General features: G+C 34.4%; 1 protein-coding gene across 3 annotated transcripts in view; it reads left to right on the top strand.

Moving 5' to 3' along the window:
• Positions 1–318: 318 nt before the first annotated feature.
• LOC726829 overlaps positions 319–12604 on the top strand; it is a 59118-nt gene continuing 46832 nt past the window's right edge. For all 3 annotated transcript variants that reach the window (XM_016913531.2, XM_016913532.2, XM_026442427.1), the window contains exons 1-3: positions 319–489; positions 767–1066; positions 1788–2577. In XM_016913531.2, coding sequence (XP_016769020.1) covers positions 2163–2577 — 415 coding nt within the window. In that variant the 5' untranslated portion in view covers positions 319–489; positions 767–1066; positions 1788–2162. The remainder of the gene's footprint in view (positions 490–766; positions 1067–1787; positions 2578–12604) is intronic.

Below are 12604 nucleotides of genomic sequence, written 5' to 3'. Positions count from 1 at the left end.
ATTTAACATTGTCAATACTTTCAAAATCTGTATATTTGACTCGTTCATTTGTATTTTTCAAAATTATTTTATGATAATTTCTCGCAGTCGAAAGTTTGAAAGTTCGAAAAGCTGATCAATTTTAACAAATCAAACAAGTCTATCGGTTTCGAGAAGCTTTCGCAAGTTTCATCATCTAAAAACTATAATTTATTCCGAGAAATGTGTTAATTACGTGAAATAGCATATCGCAATTTGCATAATTCTTGGCCGAGAATGTCTTATAAAAAAAAAAAAAAAAAAAAAAAAAGATATAATCAACGTTCACGCTTGCTCTAGGATTGGTTCAATTACTTAATCCTCCGTAGGGGAAATCCACTGCAATTTAATACGTTCAACTTTTTCACCACCGCGCAAGATAAGCTTTTTATTTCTGGTTTTTTAAGGAATTTCCTTAATCCAAACGGATGTTATTAATCTTTTGAAATTGAAGAAGTACTGGTAAAACAGGTAATGAGCATTTTTCACTAGAAATGAAGTAGAGAATACTATGTATTTATTATATATTAGATTAGACTACAATAATAAATATCTCAATATATATATAATAGAAAAATAAATCTTTTACGTAATTTAGATACATTTTATGTGATCTCTAATCCTAAAATGAATGAAGTTCTGAGAAAAAGATAAACTAAATATAAATTTATATATTGGAGTAGAACAAATGATTAAATGAAATTCAAATGTATTCAACATTTTCTCTCTTTTTTTTTGTTGAAATTAGATTTAAATCTGGAGACAATTTACATGATGGCACCTCCCTCGAATGATAGAAATAAGAAGACAAATAAGAAGAAGACATTTTTATCCAGACACGTTGAATAAGTCGTTTACATTGTAAACAGAGTGTTCCTCGTTTCACTGAACAAACACAGTGAGCCTTAACCAAGTTAAAACAAATCTCGTTAATAATTCATGAACCATGGCACGACGATTATTTAAATAAATACGGAATTGGATTCCAGGCTGAAAATATCCATTTATTCTTGAAGGGATCTATCCTACAATTGGGAAATATAATCTTGTAAATATGTTGTTGGAACGGCACATAATATCAAATGTTAATTTCTTCTAAGCTTTACATTATCCTATCCTTCCTCTAAATATCTGGAAAATCTCTAGATAGAACAACTACTGCGATGAATAACACTGGAGCAAGTATAGCACCAATGTTGGACCTTGCGATTAGCTGTGTATCAGGATTTAGAATGTTATATAGGGACATGGTATGACTAAGAAGTGAGGTAGTCAAGCCAGTAATAGCCTACTCTAAATAGTTGACATTGTTCATTGGTAAGGGGAAAATATAGTGCTTGATAATCAAACCTTTATATATTACCAAGCAACCATATTACACTATTACCATTCACATTTCATGATCTTTAATCTTCTATTATTATAATTTCCATTTTTCTCAATAACGTTTCAATACTCAACAACATCATTCACGCTTCCAAAAGATTACATTATCCTCAATACATTGTGTTATTCATACCAACAGTCATAAATCATCCTTCATATATCCCCCTTGCATACCCAACCAACTCATAACCCCTAAGCCAGGAGCTTTCATAACCACTGTTCAAAAAAATTATCATACAAAATTCCCCTACCAAGCTTCAACAAAAACACCTTCAGGAACAAAACAAAACTCCTATCTTCCTTCCATCATCCATTCCAAACTCCTCCTCTCTACAATTCTCCAACGATCCAAGAAACTGACCAAAAACACATCTCTGTCACAGGCCAAGAATCCCAAGCCGTTCCATGAGAGTGCGTCGACCCCCAGCGCGGCACCAGCCCTCCCCATAACCATCCCCTGGTCGAGGGATCCATCCGTCCATACCGCGGAGTGGGAAGAGAAGGGAAGAATAGAAGAAGAAGGCGGAGGGTGGCTGGCGTGCCAAGAAGATGCGACTGTTCGCGTGGCCTGGCAGCGTGACTCGCGGTGGACTCATAAACGATGAATTGGCGGGCAGCGATGTTGTTGGCTCGGCCGAGAGACGCGGGAGAAGCAGCGGAGGAGGCAGCAGCAGCAGCAGCAGCAGCCAGGGCAGCCAGGGAATCGGTAGATCGGGCGCGCGATCGGGCGAGCACCGCGGGGAAACCATCCGCTTGGCATGTACGTCATCTATCCGGCAGACGAGTTGCTGCGTATCTATGAGTGCCCGGAACCCCGTGATGAGCCCCCGTGTTCCACTGTTCGTACGCCACTGTTGACCGTTGACGGTGGGGAACGGCGTAGCGGTTGTCAAGCGGCCGTGATCGCTGTGAACGCGGCCGAGAGCGCGGGTAAGCAGCGCCACGAGGGCGACGCGAGGAAGGGGAGGAGGCGCGACGGGCGCACGACGCGAAGGGCGAGAAGGGCGAGCAAGGGTATCCGCGGCGAGCAACGCGTCACCGCACGGACAATGCAAAACAGCCGCGCTGCCGCCGCCGAGGATCCCGGCAATCCTCTCAAGGATCTCACCCAGCCGGGGCTCAATGAGCCGCTCAAGCAGCACAATGCGGCCACCCTTAAGCTGGTGCAGACCGGTGAGTGGACCGACTTCTTCTCGCTTTTCTTTTCTTTTTTTTAGGATTTTTCAAAGGACTCGTGTCTAACTTTTGTTAAAGATTGTTGTTTTGTTTGGAGGGGAAGGATCTTTTTTTTCTTCAATTTTTTTCACATGTTCTATGCGATGCATTGGGAATATAAAGAAAGGGTGATACGCACGAGGTGAATTATTTATGCTAGGGAAGATAGAATATTGGAAAGAATGTGTGTTTCGGGATGGGCGGTGGGCATAAATTCTTGGAAGTGTCTTGGAAGAAAATTTTAATGGAGGGAAGTTAAGTGTAATGTTGGTCAACTTGTAATCCAGAGCGTTTAATGTGTTAGTTTTGTACGTAAATGAATGATTAAAGTTTCTAGGGAACTAATTTTAGCCCTAAATTGAGACTAGTTTCGGGCAAGTTTAACAGGTAAATTATGAGAACGAGTAAAGCGCGACAACGGATTATACTTTTCAATGAGATTCGCATGAAGATATATCTCTTCGTATCCTGTCGTAAAAAAAGAACTTTTCTTCTTTTTTACTCAAATACGATTTTAAAATTTAACCTATAGAATTAAAATTTAGTCAAAGTTCACTTCGATATTTATATATATATTTTATTAAATATACGACAACGGATTATACTTTTCAATGAGATTCGCACGAAGATATATCTCTTCGTATCCTGTCGTAAAAAAAGAACTCTTCTTTTTTCTTCAAATACGATTTTAAAATTTAACCAATAGAATCAAAGTTCACTTCGATATTTATATATATATTTTATTAAATTATTATTTGATCGTAATAATAATACGATTGGCTTTACACGTCGTTTGAAGACTCTCGTATTTCCTAACCTAACCTAGTCTAACCAAATTACACGTTAACCTCGACGTTCTTCTTTAGACCACGTGACGTGTTTCACGTTCAAAGCGTGTATGTAAGTCATTTTAGAGTTGTTCCAAACGATTCTCTTAAGAAGCATACCACCTGTCACGACTAATAACCACAAAACCCCTACTTTGACAAATTCCCTAGATTAATCTTACCAAATCTTTTTTTTTTTTTTCACTGTCATTCGTTTTTTTTTTTCTATAAATATTGATCAATTAATTAACGATTCTATTTATTTCTGAGAATAATAGTTCTCGTTTGTCGAAGAGTAGAGTTCAGTGTTGCCAACTTTTGTGAAATGACGAACGTTTTAAGTAACGTTTTAGGGACATAAAGAATCGTGCCGGTGAGAAAGACCGGAAACGAAGAATCTTCTGGCATCGGTTATTCCCGAGTTCCGGCCAAACCATCTTTTCACGTCCAACTTTTTTTCCAACACCATCTTTGTATTTTCTTGTAATCCGCGACCATCGCTGTAAACGATAAATCCGTGGGAAACGAGGCTCCATCCAAAAGAAATTCACGGAAGAATCTTGTTGGCGTAGAGACTGCTCCCATTAATGGCGGGGGATCCAGAGTTCAGTGTTCGTAGAATCCCTTTCCAGCGCAGTTCGAGTGAAATATTAGAAAACGCCGAGAATACTCGCCGAGTAGAAATCATGAAATATATTCGATCGATCTATAACAGTTTGCACAACAGTATCCTTCCATAATTTTACAAAAGATCATGATCATAAAAATATATCATAAATTTGTGAAAGATTTTAAATATAAGACACGTTTGAAAGATTCATGGAGGAAAAAAAATCTGTGGAAGTTGTTTCCAGTTTATTTATTATAATTCACGAGCAATCTAGAAGAGATAGAATCAACTCTATTATCTGCCTTCGTTTCCTCTTCATCTTCAACTTTGATTATTCGCAATTTAATAAAACATCGTTCTTTTATCGATATTTTTGCGCACCAACGGTTGGTAAAGCAGTCAAATAAATTAAAAAAAAAAAAAAAAAAACATGGAAAACAATCGTTAGCGAGGACTTTTTTCCAAAAAAGTAAATAAATAAATAAATATTTTCTTTACCCTCTATTTCATAAGCCCGTAATACACGACGCGCGCCACAGTGCAAAGGAAAAATTGCGAAATTTCGAGGGAGATTCCCCCTTTGCTTCCTCGGCTCCTCTCAACCGAGCGAAGGAAAAAAAGGGTCGGGGAGTGGGGAGCGAGGAGGATGAGAGAGGATGAATTCGTTTGAACGCCGGTGACGAAGACAGGCGTGGCGTGTGCCGCATAAAAATAACCGGGCAACGATGATATAATTGTAAGTTATTGCCACCATAAAACGGCGTACACGTGCTTCGCGAAACGGCCCGCCCCTCTCCCCCCTCTACCCGACTACTAGCCGTTTATAATTGACCTGTCACTGGTTACACCATCCTTGAGAGATGTTGTCTTCGCTCCTTCATTACTTTTCCTTTTTCTTTTCTTTTTTTTTTTTTTTTTTTCTACATTACCAACGCGGATGGGTGGATGTTGAAGGATTTGGATATTGGCAATTATCGATCGTTCGCACGGAGCGAAATTTCTTCGAAGAAATTAGTGAGCATTGATTATCATTTGATGGTAATTAAATAATAAAAGAGTAACGGTTTCTGATATTGTTTTTTTTTTTCGAAGGTTTAATGAATATAATAGGTGAGGGAAAAATTAGAAGGAATATTGCAGGATAATTAACTGTAACGCATAAGATAAAAGGAATTAAATAGATATTAACGTTATTATATCAATGTTAGAGTTGAACATGATAAAATGAATCTTTGACGGTGCTACTCGATTAAACATCGTCTAATCTTTAACATACGTCGATCTATTGAAATAATACTCGATCGAAATGAAAATCGATCTGTTTGAATTTCAAATTATTATATTGTTGTTGAATACCGTGGAAATTAATCGCCTCTCTAATTAACTAATTAACTAACTAATTCTTTTTTCGATCGCCTCTAAATAAAAATATCGACCGAGATTATAATCTCGATTTAACTTTTAATCAAACTTAAAAAAAAAAAGAAGATGAAACCGAGCTAGCTTAATTCAAGTCGAAACAATTAAAACTGAAATTGTTTAATAACTGTAAGAATCGGATTTATCTTTCAAAAGTATTAAAAGAAGAGCGCCAATCTATGAAAAAAAAATAACTCATCCGCGAGCAGAAAAAAAATTTCGATGGACAACAAAAGAAAACAACTCGGCCTGGATTTTTGGTTTCGCAAAAAAAATTTTTTTTTTCTCTCTCTCTCTCAAGTTTTTCGCAGAAATAATCGCCAGAGAGAAATTTGGTTCGAGTGGCGCGCTTTTCTCCGAGCGTTTTCTTAAAAACCTTTACCGACTGATCACGCCAACACGGTGGCCAACACGAGAAGATTAATTACGTTAGGGCAGGGTTACCGCTTTTATTAGGAAGTCCTTCTGTCATCGATCTCTGTCACGCGCGATTTTATCGCGACTCGGGCTCGAAAACGTACGGTCACAGGCCGCCATCTGATTAACCTTTGTGTCCACGTTCCCTCCAATTCGCCGCCTATTAATAACAAATGCGCTTAAATTTCCAATTGGAAAAAGTCTCCGATCTTCGTACGAATTTGGAAGGAAATTTTCTAAATTATTTTCTTATCTGTTATATCTTCTCAAATACGGATTTTTTGTTGTATACGAAAGGAATCTATGATATCCAATTTTCGAAATTTTTTTTTCGTTGTTCGAAAAAAAAATTATTTCCTGTCTTCTCAAAATTTCTATAGATTCCATAAATTTTTGAATTGGAAAGATCCAATTTTTACAGTTCGAAAAAAAATTTTTTCCTTGAATTATTTCCTTCTCTTCTCAAAGTTTCCATAGAATTAAAATCTCTTAGAGTAAATTTTCGAAAATTTAAATTTTGAAAAAATCCAATTTTCATGCTTCGAAAAAAAATTTTTTCCTTCTGTTTTCAAAGTTTCCATAGAGTTAAAATCTCCTAGAATAAATTTTCGAATTGGAAAGATCCAATTTTCATGTTTCGAAAAAAAAATTTTTCCTTCTCTTCTTAAAGTTTCCATAGAATTAAAATCTCCTAGAGTAAATTTTCGAATTGGAAAGATCCAATTTTCATGCTTCGAAAAAAAATTTTTTCCTTGAATTATTTCCTTCTCTTCTCAAAGTTTTTATAGAGTTAGAATCTCCTAGAGTAAATTTTCGAATTGAAAAGATCCAATTTTCATGCTTCGAAAAAAAATTTTTCCTTCTCTTCTCAAAGTTTCCATAGATTCTTGAATTGAAAAGATCCAATTTTTACAGTTCGAAAAAAAATTTTTCCTGAATTATTTCCTTCTCTTCTCAAAATTTCTATAGAGTTAGAATCTCCTAGAATAAATTTTCGAATTGAAAAAATCTAATTTTTACAGTTCGAAAAAAAAAATTTTTCGAATTCTTCTGAATTACTTTCTGTCTTCTCAAAGTTTTTATATAGTTAGAATCTCTATAAATTCTTGAAAGATCCAATTTTTATAGTTCGAAAAAAGAATTTTTCGAATTCTTCTGAATTATTTTCTTCTCAAAGTAAAAAGAGTTTAATTTAAAAAAAAAAATGAAATTCGGTCAATCAGATATACGATAATAAATGTATTTGAATCTTTGAATTTTTGAAAAAACTCAATTTTCATATTTCGATACATTTCGGTAAAACAAATTTTTCCCAATTATTATTTCTATCTTTTTCAAAATTGAACTAAAAATCAATTTTAATTGTAAAAAAATTTTTACAAATTTTCCATTGTTTTTTGGATAATTGTACAGATTCTTTTTTTCTTTTTTTTTTTTGAAATATTAAAAGATGAAGAGATTTATAATAAAATTTATAACAAATCATAATCTTGTGTTGAAAAATAATGATGATATCGAGGTCGAAGTAAGGTCAAGCGCTTTAAAATTAAGTAACCTAACCCGAATCTGATTCAAACTGTGCGGTTATTTATAACTCAACCGTACGAAGGATTAATATTTCATGAGGAATTCTGACATTTTTTTTTTTTTTTCCTTTTTTTTTAGCCTCGGCACCGAATGGAATAATCTGTATAAACTTCTAAAGGCAGGCAAAAGTTCTTCTAGAGAAATTGTTCCTTGAAAATTTATCCAGAAATTAAAAATATTCTTCCATCAACATAAAAGAAGTTAATTTTCTCGATGTATAACGAGAAAATCTATTTTCAACGAAACTAATTTTTTTTTTTTTTGTACTCTTGATCCAATTTTCTTAATTTTTTTTTTAATTAGAATCATCCAGATTCGTTAGACTGGAATTGTTATTACTTCTTTCCTCAAATTTCATAATATTTTCATGACGATATCGTGATAAAAAAATCACGTGCAAATACTCACGTAATTTTCCATAAAATATCGAAGAAATTGTACAAATTATTAATTAACAGACTCAAATTATATATGATTCGTAACTATAATTTTTTAAAAATAAAATACACTCGTGAAAAGGAATTTGTGCAATAACACGAATTACTCTTTTAGAAAAAAGCTTACCCGTCCTTGCATAGTTGGTACGTTCAAGTTATTCGATATATTATATGAAAAATTGGAATAAAGGCCGAAATTTATTTGCATCGAGGATATCGCGTATTGTAGACAGAAAATGAATTATTATTAATAAAACAATTAATTAAATGGCGTCTGAACGGATGAAACCGTTTAATCGAAGAGAGAGAAATATTTTTCAATAATGCTATATTGAACAATAAATACGATGTATAATCTTAACGATATAACATCACGATGATTTTTAAATGATATTGAAATATTTTGATTTTTTCGAATATATTTGCCCTCCTTCTTCCTCCTTTTTCTGCGTAAACAAAACAACTTTTCTCTCTCTCTCTCTCTTTCAGTGGAGGACAAAAAAACATATTCTAGGAAAGGGTTACTCGTTTTAAGCTTGTTTTCCTCGAGCAGAGTTCCAGTTTTATGATCGAATGACGTTGGGGGAAGCCTTTTTTGCAAGCGATGCATTAAACAAATCGAGGCTCTCGTGATATGATACGCGTGCACATATTCGATACACAGTTTCAGCAATAAAATTATTAATTATTCGTGTTCGCAAATTGCCAAGTGGTCGCTGTACGTGCGTGCGATGGATGATCGATAAACCTGTTGCCACGATCGATGATGTTTACACGAAACGTTCCATCACGTTTCGTTCGCGAGAGAGAAACAAAAATCATTGCAGAATACCGCAGAATTTATTTAACGATTAATAATTTCCTCAAACTTTAGAATTTTTCTTTTTTCCCTAGTAATGGAAACACGATTTTAATTATTGGAAAGGATAAAATTGTTTCGTATTTGGATACAAGATTGTTTGCATCGTTAATGGATAATAATAATAATAATATAATATCGAAATGTATCGAGTTGACACGGATCGATGAAATTAAGTAGTGAGGATTTACAAAGACGACGACACGTGACGCACCATCTTGTGGCGAAAAATGGAACCATCGTCAAAGGGAAGAGAAAGAGAATTCCGAACAAAGGAGTGTAAACAGTGTTAATAAATATTAACCTCAAAGAAGAAAAATATACGATAAACATTGCAAAATACAACGAGACGCAAGTATTGTACACGCTTTATCATATTTCGTAAAAAGAAAAAACCCTAAAACATTCAATTCTATATTTTGTATCTGTGTTGTAAGATTTATTTAACTTTTTAAAATTACGTCGTATGATATCTCTTTATTATATACGAGGATAAAGAGGATTATTATATATCATTCGATCACATATCTCATCATATCTTTTCGGACTTTGATGGAAATTTTGTAAAAAAGAAGGAAAAAAAAAAGAAAAAAAAAACACTAACAATAATTATCCGCGATAGAAACGACGTGTCATGATGTGTCCCGGTGACACAAATGTCGCGTCACGCGACCGACAGTCCACTTTTCTCGAGTAGTCAGCGTTACCGTGTTCATTTTTTCTTATCTTTCTTTTTTTTTTTTTTCATTTTTTTTTTTCCTTTCATATACGCTCGTTTCATTTTGCAACGATTCCTTTTTTCCTTTTCGTTTCGTCCAATACTGGGTGGAGTCGTTAGTTGATTAGCTGTATTCCGGAACAATTGAAATTTCGTAAGTTGAAATTTTTATCCAAACTTCGAGAAAAATAAATGTGAAATGATCAAGAATTTTGCATTTCGTGAAAAAAATAATAAAGTATAATTTCCATATAATCATTTTGGTTTATTATAGACAAAAGTATATTTAGCAATAATGAATTAATAAATTACGCGATATAATCGAAATATAAAAAAAACAAAAAAATTAAAACGACAGAGATTTTAGTACATTAAAGTTAATCCTTTAAGGGTAAAATAATAATGAAAAGAGAGGGAAAAAACAAAGAGTAATTTAACAAATTAATTAAAGAAAAACAATTTTATAATCTACGTTGTAACATTGTCACGAAATTCATTAAAAGCCCTTTTAATGTCTTTCCCAAAGGCGATTTAAAATAAAGATTAAAAATTAATTTTTTGACAAAAAAAGAGAGAAAAAAAGCGTGGTATTTCCTTCGATAGCTTAACAAAATTTATTTTTCATTTAAATATAATCTTTTTCGAGAATCCATTAGTTCATATTAGACCAAAACCCCAGCTTACATATATACCGTGTTTGAAAAACAAAATAATAGTATTCTGAAATATATTCTCTTTTACACGATCAAATTTTTGCTACACCCTATACAAGGAAATATACGTATATCGGGGAATTAATATTGCACACTTTCAATTGCTCTTACAGTTGCAATCGTTCCACGTATAAACGTTCCATACAACATTCTATACTTGCTATCCCATCTATACAAATCGTGCAAAGCTGCACGATTCTACCCACACAAATGTTTATCCGGAAAAAACACGTGGTGGCGCGACGATCGCGATAAACATTCAATGGCGGGCATGCACAGTGACGAGCGGGCAACGGGCATGAAATTCAATGATTACAAACCACGTTCGTCCACGATCGTCCAACAGGAATCCAATTTTAACTCTCGAATCGGGTGCGATGAAACGTGTCGGGGTTCGTCAACCGAATACCCTTTGAACGAAATAAACCCGGTAATCGAATTTCAACCCGGTGAAATGATCTCGATCCCTTGACCAGGAGCGGAAACGACATCCGGGGTCGATCCAGTTTTTCGTGAGAATAGGTTATTCGACGTACAAGATTCCCGTTTCCCTCGTGGAAACGAGGATTCGACACGAGACGTTTCGTAAGATTACATCCAAAACCTCGTTACCGCCGTATAAATAGAGTTTTCCTGCTGGCGTGGAATTCAGTTGAACAAGCCGTGTTGCAGTGGTGGCGGGTCCAAGCCGGATCCAAACAATCTTCAGAGGCGTGTCACGTGTCCTGACCTGGATGCTTATTCGAATCATTGGCGCCGGGTTGTTGCTTCCATCGGTTATGCCAGCGCTATTTCTTCCGTCTTTAGCGCGTTAATAATACTCGTTACGCCGAGCAAAGGAAAATCTTTACGAAAAAATCAAATTGTTCGAAAAAATTCACGAATTAATTGAAAATTTTAACAAGTTTTTTCATCGATGGTAAGACTGGCTTAACTTAAAATTATTTTTCAAATTAAAGTATTATGTATCTGATCCAGATTAGATAAGGTGAGTTAAATAATTTTAGCAAACATTTTGTAATTTTTTTGTTATATTGAAAAGAATGTAACGATGCGATATAAAATAATTCAAGCATGGTAAAGAAATGCATGTGATTCTACGTATAAGATTGGATCTTTTGAGATTCTAGATCGAGAGTTGGACAAAGTCGTAATTTTGGTGATTGGCGAGATTCTGATGATTTATTATGGTATAAGGAGGCCGGAAATCGGGAGACGGTTCCGAGAACGCTAAATCCGTGACTAGAGAACTCCATCAAAAGTGAGATAAAATATCGGATGAATTACGTACAAGAACATATATAGGGTGTAAATTTTTATAATTTAAGATACTGTGAAGATATTATATATCCTATAATATTTTATAAATATTTTATATTTCATGTAATTTTGTGTCATAGTAAAATATGAAATTTATTAATTCATATTACAAATGGAGAATTTAAATAAAAAAAAGAGATTCGAATTTCTATCTTGAAATTCATTTTCTTGTTACGTAGTAGTTAGATGGCTCTTCGCATTGTAATTACATGACCAAGATTAGTTTCTACTTTCCAGCAAAACGATTACAAGATCATAATTTAATAATCGTATTCTATCTCGTGTAAAAACGTTTTCTAGCATCGAAATGCTTTCCTTTTAATTATCCCAAGAAAATTCATTGCTTGCGTATACAAAATTAACGATAGCATTGTTGACTACATTACCAGCAGTAGATAATAACACTACCTGTAAATTCTATTAAAAAAATTATTTTATAAACTTTGTGAATTTCGAAACATTTCGTTCACTGTAAGATATTAACAAATAAATAAACAAGTTAAAACGCTTTAAACATCTTTTAAATATTTTCTTCTAAACGTTTCTTTCGTTTAAATCCCTTCGAAACATTGAAGATTTTTCCAAGTCTTAGCATCTCTTAGTTATTTCTTAAATTATTCTAATATCCATTGAATTATTTTTCAAGATTTTTAGGATTTCTTAACACAGAAATGGATCAATCATTTTAAACTTTTCTCTTGAAATTTCTCGTGGTCCAATTTTGACTCTGATACTAATTATAATTAATTGTATACGTAATACCTGCGTATACTGTCACAATCGAATTTCTTCATTTCGAGGCTTTCGATTTCGACTTAATCGATTACAAGCTCGTTTAAACTCATTTAAACCCAGCACAAACACTAGTTGAAGTACTTCCTGAAACCTGGCACCGACCTCGGTTCACTGGTGCCAAGGTCACGTGATCATGGCTCGCCAACGGAAGACAAAGACCGACGATGGGGAAAAGACGAAGGGAGTGAGAAAGAGAGAGACAGACAGACCGAGTATCGTTCGACGTCCTCCGTCAAGGACTCTCTCTCTCTCTCTCTCTCTCTCTCTCTCTTTCTCTTTCTCC

The sequence above is a fragment of the Apis mellifera genome, linkage group LG8 (genome assembly GCF_003254395.2).
Source record: "Apis mellifera strain DH4 linkage group LG8, Amel_HAv3.1, whole genome shotgun sequence".
NCBI lineage: Eukaryota > Metazoa > Arthropoda > Insecta > Hymenoptera > Apidae > Apis > Apis mellifera.
Note: the sequence above shows the minus strand (reverse complement) of the source record. Positions and strands in the feature narration are given on the sequence as shown.